The sequence below is a fragment of the Suricata suricatta genome, chromosome 11, assembly GCF_006229205.1.
Source record: "Suricata suricatta isolate VVHF042 chromosome 11, meerkat_22Aug2017_6uvM2_HiC, whole genome shotgun sequence".
In the NCBI taxonomy this organism is placed as follows: Eukaryota; Metazoa; Chordata; class Mammalia; order Carnivora; family Herpestidae; genus Suricata; species Suricata suricatta.
In genome coordinates this window covers 109174285-109181145 of record NC_043710.1, presented here as the reverse complement: position 1 = coordinate 109181145, position 6861 = coordinate 109174285, and the positions used below count along the sequence as shown (strand labels likewise).

Here is a 6861-nt window from a genome sequence, read left to right as displayed (position 1 = left end):
GGGGGGGGGGGGGGGGGGGGGGGGGGGGGGGGGGGGGGTCTCCCGTCCTCTCCAGTTCCGGCCTCTCCCTGTCAGCCCCGAGGTAGGATTGTTTTCCCCTTAAGAAAGGTCACCCCTGGGACATTTTGTTCCTCTCTGGAATGGAAAGTGCTGACTTTCCCTGGAGCTCCTGATTTCCTATTCATGGCAGAAGAATATCTGGCTGGGCATAGAACAGCCCAGCGCTCCCCTCCACTCCTGCCCCCCGACTCCCGTTATCCAAAGGCCTTCTGCACAGCGGACTTGGAAATTGGCAAGTAGTTTTGAACTCAGGAAAAAATAGACAAAGGCACGACTCACTCTCCCCACAAAAAAGGAAAACTAACAGAGGGTCTAGTGAACCCTTAAAGGAGCCTTCCCCATCTCTCCACCCGCTAGGCCATTAGTAGGTGGTGACCTGTTCTTCTTGACCCTCGCTGTACTGGGTCTGAGTTAAAAGTGTCAACACCACAGAAGTGTCTCCAGTTTTCCATTGCCCCTCCCCCATTAGTGCTGTGTGACTGCCGTCTCCGCTGAAGGCCCACCTTGGTGGACATTGACATGGTCACCCGTGGTAGAATGCTTCTGCAGCTCCTTCAGACAGGTGTCCTCTGAGGCGCGGGGGTGGTAAGAACTAACCAAGCACTGCCAAAAATAGGAGTAAGAGTGGCTCTGGGTGAGGGGAGAGGGAGCATCCTTTTGTGGACGGGGCTTGAATGTTTAGTTCCAAACGGACAGCAGGGGCGTCCTTCTCTGGGTTTACCTGAAAATGCTGATAAGGTCTTTGTCCAAAGAATTCTCTCTGTTGTGGCCCTCTTCCTGGAGCGTCAGGGTTTAGGCTGTCAATAAGGGAAGATTAAAATTTGTGTTGGGGGCCACGCACGGCTAGTGCTGGCAGAGTTCAAGGGTACTTAGGCCCACCTGCTGCCAATAAGCTTTCCTCTCTGACTCCAGGGGGAACCCAGGTCTCTCCTCTGAGTAGATTTCCTTGTTACTGTGAGACCTGATAACTGGCAAGGAGGGATCCTCTTACTTGTGGGATCAGCAGGGCAATTCCTGAGAAAAACCCTCCCTCAGCCTGCCCCTCCCCACCCCACCCCCTTGCGCTGACAACCTCATGGGCTTTGAGCTGCTGACAGCCTCAGAGGCTGTCAGCACACGGCATGAGTAATTTTAGCTGAGTTATTTCAGGCTCCTGTTCTGATCAGGGTTGAGCTGGCCCCACGCATGCCCCAGTCAGCGTTGCTCCAGAGTTGCCGGCTCCCGCGTCCCCTCCCTGAGAGAGGGGGTGGCAGGCTCCTCTGCACACTGTCTCTTTAACCCTTTGAGCCTGAATGTTTTCTAATTCCTTGGTGGTAGGGCTGAATTAGCCAAGAGAGCTGGATAAACAATACTCTGAGTCCTCAGCCTAGCAACAGCCTCCTCGCTCCAACCCACTCACCAGCCTCAGCAACAGGGACCAGAAGGAGAGTGGCACCTTCAGCCAGGTGCTTACCTCTGCATGGCCACAATCTGCCATCAGAAGGGTTTCCAGCCAGTGACCAGTCAGGATGCTGAAACCCGAGCCAGGCAGGGAGGATTCTCCCAGGCTCTAATCAGCCTCCAGCAGCTGAGCTCAGCTGGAAGGAATTCCACCTATCGCCCAGCAATTCAGGATGGAAGGCGACTTCAGTGTTCCCCAGCTGAAGCTCTAACTCGCTTCAGATGTCAGATGTTTTGCCATTGAACGCTTCAAGACCTCCTTGAAGGGCCTGTTATGACAGCTGCGTCATGCATGTATTGGACATCTAGGGCCAGAGAAGTGGGTCATTTGAGAGAGCGCCTGGATTTGGGACCTGGAGTTAGTTTCTTGTAACTGGAATCGAATACACAAGTTCCTAGTCTCTCGTTCTAATCTCCAGCCTCAGAATGAAGAGTAATGTAGGGATGGGGGGAACACAGCTCAACAAAAGAAAGCCCTGGAGAATGTTTTTGCTGTTTGTTGAAAATGACAGGCATCCTTCAACCCTCGTTCTTAAAGGCATGCACATGGTCTAAAGTTGAAGAGAGAATAACATGTGTGCCCGGTACCCATGGCTCCAGCTGGCAGCAAGCTGCCTAGGAGAGCCCACCACAGGCCTGGCCTCTCTGCCTTCAGCCTTACACAACATGTGTTCTTTGCTTACAGAATTCTAAGAGCGCCCAGGGTCTCGCTGGTCTTCGAAACCTTGGGAACACGGTGAGCTCTTCCCAGCCCACTTCCTTCCTGAGGCCACCCCCTCCTGTCCCACCTGGAACCACCTAACCAGAGTTCCCTCCCAGCTCCTGCGGACTCCCCATCCTCTAGGCCAGTGGAGATGTGCCCTTCCTGGCTGGTGGGTCTTACAGAGCAGCTGGGGCTCTGTCCCCCTCTTCAGCTAGAGCAGGAAACACTGCTGAAGGGGAGTTGCCCTCGTCACTGTCAGCTGCATTCCTGGTCCTTCTCCGGAAGGACACCCATCACTTCCCACCCACTCCTGTCCAGCTCACCCACACCCATTTGTACATCTCTACAGTAAATAACTGGTTACGTCACCTCTGCTGGCAGCAGCGATCTACCTCACTGTGCCCCTTTCACTTGCAAAAAGAGGAACTTGAGGCTGTGGGAGGGTTCGCTTCTGGAGTAGATGAACCAGAAGGCCTTGGGTACTATGAGTAGACGTGCTAGACAGGGGCCTCTCCTGGCTGACAGTCTGGACGATCTCTTGCAGTGCTTCATGAACTCCATTCTGCAGTGCCTGAGCAACACCAGGGAGCTGAGGGATTACTGCCTCCAGAGGCTCTACGTGCGGGACCTCAGCCACAGCAGCAGTGGCCACACAGCCCTCATGGAAGGTGAGCAGCCCGTCCTCAGCCACGCGCTCCGCTCCCACTGTGCACCAGCAGTCGTGTTCCTTGCGTGTCCCTCCAGTTTTTCTGTCTTTGGCTTCTTTTTGGTGGGATTGTAGTTTGAGTTTCTTCCAGAAAATGGCTCACCTGCCCTCCGTGCCCCCTCTCTACCCTCCCCTTCCTGTAGAGTTTGCAAAACTAATCCAGACCATATGGACTTCGCCCCCCAATGATGTGGTGAGCCCGTCTGAGTTCAAGACCCAGATCCAGAGATACGCACCACGCTTCGTCGGCTATAAGTAAGAGCCTCGCAGATGTGTCCTCCGGGGTGGGAGTCGGCCACCGCAGGTCAGTTCTTGGAATGAGAGGTGTCACTCACTCTCTTTTCTTTGGACTCAGTCAACAGGATGCTCAGGAGTTTCTTCGCTTTCTTCTGGATGGGCTCCACAACGAGGTGAACCGGGTAACAGTGAGGCCTAAGTCCAACCCCGAGAACCTCGATCATCTTCCGTAAGTAAGAGGAGAATGCCGTAGGAAAGAAAAGCTTCGTGAACTTGAGATCTTTTGCTGACTACTTTGGGGTTAATAATTTGGAGAGGATTCTTAATATTAAGGATTTAGATCGATGGCTCCTTAAACTTCTCGTGGCCTGAGCCCTGACCCCGTTGTTTCCCTCTCTCTGGTTCCTAGTGATGATGAGAAAGGGCGACAGATGTGGAGGAAATATCTAGAACGGGAAGACAGTCGGATCGGGGGTAAGTGCGTAGTTGGGAGGATTGCCTGCTTTCCCTGTTAACTGATTTTGCCTCAGCAGTGAATGAGCATGAGGAGCCCTGAGACTCACCCTCCCAGGAAACGCTCTTTCTGCCCAGTGGTCCGTGGACAGAGGCAGGAGCGCTGAGAAGGGCCACAGCCCCGAGAAGATGTGTGCTCCTCCTCTGGGTTTCAGCTCCGCTGTCCCATCTCTTCTGCAGATCTCTTTGTCGGGCAGCTCAAGAGCTCCCTGACATGCACTGACTGTGGTTACTGCTCTACAGTCTTTGATCCCTTCTGGGACCTCTCGCTGCCCATCGCTAAGGTATGTGCCCGTTGCCCTACGTTGGAAACTCCTAATCTTATGTTTTCATGTCATCAACCTCTGACTTTTTGTCTCTCCCAGCGAGGTTATCCTGAGGTAACTTTAATGGACTGCATGAGGCTCTTCACCAAAGAGGATGTGCTTGACGGCGATGAAAAGCCAGTGAGTCCCCCTCCCGTGAGTGCGAGAGCATGCATACAAGAGAGCTCCCGGGGGCAGGCCTGTCACAGCAGATCGAGCCCAGGAGTTGCTGGACTCGGCCTGTCGGCTTCTCCCCCCAGTCCTCTATAGCCCTGTTCGTCGTGTCTTTCAGACATGCTGTCACTGCCGAGCCAGAAAACGATGTATAAAGAAGTTCTCCATCCAGAGGTTCCCAAAGATCTTGGTGCTCCGTATCCTTAACCGTCCCCACCCCTGCCCTGGCAGGGCCTTCCCTTAGAGAGGGACTGGGGTCTGAGGGAGGGCGAGCAGAGTAGGACAAAAGGAAACTTGGTAGACTTTCCTTTCCCCGTTTGCTCTTCTGCTTCTGGAAGCGCATCACCCTCTCAGGACCCAGCCTCCTTTACTGTGACTGTTCTTGCTACCCACTCTGTCCTTGACTCACATCAACACCAGATCTGAAGCGGTTCTCGGAATCCAGGATACGAACCAGCAAGCTCACAACATTTGTGAATTTCCCACTAAGAGACCTGGACTTAAGAGAATTTGCCTCAGAAAACACCAGTGAGTATTCTGAGCTGGAAGGGCGGAAACCAGGCACAAGTGCCTAAAATCTCGATGGGAGGTGGAGAGGTAGAAGGAAGCTGCTGAAGAGTGAGTTATGAAAATCAGGAAGAGAGACAGGAGGGAGAGAAACGCCCTGGGGGCCTGAAACCTTGTATTTCCTCCTCAGACCATGCTGTTTACAACCTGTACGCTGTGTCCAATCACTCTGGAACCACCATGGGCGGCCATTACACAGCCTACTGCCGGAGCCCAGTGACAGGCGAATGGCACACTTTCAATGACTCCAGGTGAGACAGAGGTCTCAGGGTCTCCTGGCTGTCAGACACCTGTACCTTACCCATCTGTGTGGCTTCTGCTTGACTGGAAAAGGTCAGAACCAAAAGGTCATGTGATTTATATAAGTCCACTGCCCACTTGCAGAATTTCTAGAAGTCAAAAGAGGTTGGCTTTGGGGGCACAGTAGGGAGAGAAGCAATGGCCCGCACGACTCCCACGGCCACTCAGTTTGTGTCCCGGTGGCCCGCTCGCCAGGGCTCTGACTTTTCGCTGCTCTCTCCACAGCGTCACACCCATGTCCTCCAGCCAAGTGCGCACCAGCGACGCCTATTTGCTCTTCTACGAATTGGCCAGTCCGCCCTCCCGCATGTAGCAGCAAGGAGCTACATCCCTTCCTCCCTTCCCTGTGGTGGCCCCACACCCGAAGTTTTTTTTTTAAGACACACACACACACACACACACACACACACACACACACACACACAGAACCTGACATTTAAGAGAAAAATAAAGGAAACTAAAGCTGCTGAGCAGGAGTTGCTGCAGCCTGGTCAGGGTCTGGAGTGCAGAACCCGGAGCCTCTGAGCCACACCTGGCACGAAGATCGACAGGACACAGAGCCGGAGCCAGCACAGAGTCCCCTCGGCTTCTCTTGTGTGCATTTTTAAGCTTGTGGTTTTTTCCTGTGTGTAATAAACAACAGCGGTCTGTGGGGAGAAGATCCTCACCTCTTGCTGCCGGTCCAGCCCCTGGTCCTCCCGAGAAGACAGCGCCCTCTGGAGCCTGCTGGGAGGATCGCCGCCTGGGAGCCTGGCCCCTGTCTTCCTTCCCTGGACTCTGCTCACTGGTCCAGAAGCAAGAAAAACCCCTATGAGCCAAGAGCCCTCCTAACGCTGCTAACTCCAGAGGAGCAGACAAGGCTACAACTTTGGGAAAAGCTGATTTTGGTTTTCAGTAGCCCAACTTTTTTTTTTTTTTTTTTTTTTTTTTTTTTTTTTTTTAATTTAAAGCTTTCAGCCTGGAGATGCTCTCCCTTACACTTCTTCACAGCTGGGGTGTGTGCTGGTCTTTTTGTTGTTCTTCTTCAAATACAGCTTTTCTGATGTTAGCCACCAGTGGCGCTTGCTGGGTGTTGGCCAGGCCCTAAGCACAGCCACAGTAGACCCGGGATCTAACAAGTTTTTTGTTTTTGTTTTAATGTTTTGGATGGAATCTAGTTGCCTCCAAGAATTGTGCCTTATAGCATTTGGGGACCAGGGGGTAACTGCCCCCCCCGAAATATCCCTCAGCCTCTTCCCTTTTCCCCAGTGCCGTGTTCAAACCTGCTGGGGGAGTTGGGGTCATGCCCATAACCCCTGGCTTGTTTGGCATCGCAGTGAGGTGAAGAGGAGAGTAGGTAGGAGGAGATTTCTTACGGTAGCGTATCGAGTTTTTCTGCCCACTTCCTCTAAGCCACCCCTAGTCTACTCCCCAGCTGTTCGAAGAATAGCACAAGCCCTGTCTCCTTAGAGCATCTCTTGCCTTTAATTTATTCCCTCTTAATGTGCTGCTTCTTGTGACCTTCGTGCCCCCTTCTCAGAGCCTCCTAGACATAGGCCCTTTGGACCGAGTTTCTCAGGGATGCCCATGCCACCCCTCAGCCCCTCCTGGCACCGGTCGTCAGTCCTGCCCTGAGAGCTGGAGCCTGGGTGTTTGGGGGACATCTTGCCTCAGCTGTAGGATTCTTTCCCACGGGCGTGATCTTGCCCTGAGCAGCTTTGGACAAAACTCGGTGCTGTCCCAGAGAGTGAAGCTGTTCAGCACCAAGGCATGGAGCTCTGTGCATCCTCACAGGTGGGCCCAGCTTTTGTGCCTCTTGGAGCCTGAAGCTTTCCAATGCTCCCAGGAGGCATCAGAGAAAGACATCCTAAGTTTAA

At 53.3% G+C, this 6861-nt stretch overlaps 1 protein-coding gene across 4 annotated transcripts in view; it reads left to right on the top strand.

Annotated features, from left to right (window-relative positions):
- Window positions 1-5666, top strand: part of USP2 (ubiquitin specific peptidase 2) — a 21648-nt gene extending 15982 nt beyond the window's left edge. For 2 of the 4 annotated variants that reach the window (XM_029914863.1, XM_029914864.1), the window contains 11 exons: window positions 2186-2236; window positions 2748-2871; window positions 3053-3164; window positions 3265-3375; window positions 3556-3620; window positions 3840-3943; window positions 4025-4105; window positions 4257-4335; window positions 4559-4666; window positions 4836-4956; window positions 5231-5666. In XM_029914863.1, coding sequence (XP_029770723.1) covers window positions 2186-2236; window positions 2748-2871; window positions 3053-3164; window positions 3265-3375; window positions 3556-3620; window positions 3840-3943; window positions 4025-4105; window positions 4257-4335; window positions 4559-4666; window positions 4836-4956; window positions 5231-5318 — 1044 coding nt within the window. In that variant the 3' untranslated portion in view covers window positions 5319-5666. Of the gene's footprint in view, window positions 1-2185; window positions 2237-2747; window positions 2872-3052; window positions 3165-3264; window positions 3376-3555; window positions 3621-3839; window positions 3944-4024; window positions 4121-4256; window positions 4336-4558; window positions 4667-4835; window positions 4957-5230 lie in introns of all 4 variants that reach the window. The other 2 variants (XM_029914861.1, XM_029914862.1) reach the window with 1 other exon arrangement.
- Window positions 5667-6861: the final 1195 nt, after the last annotated feature.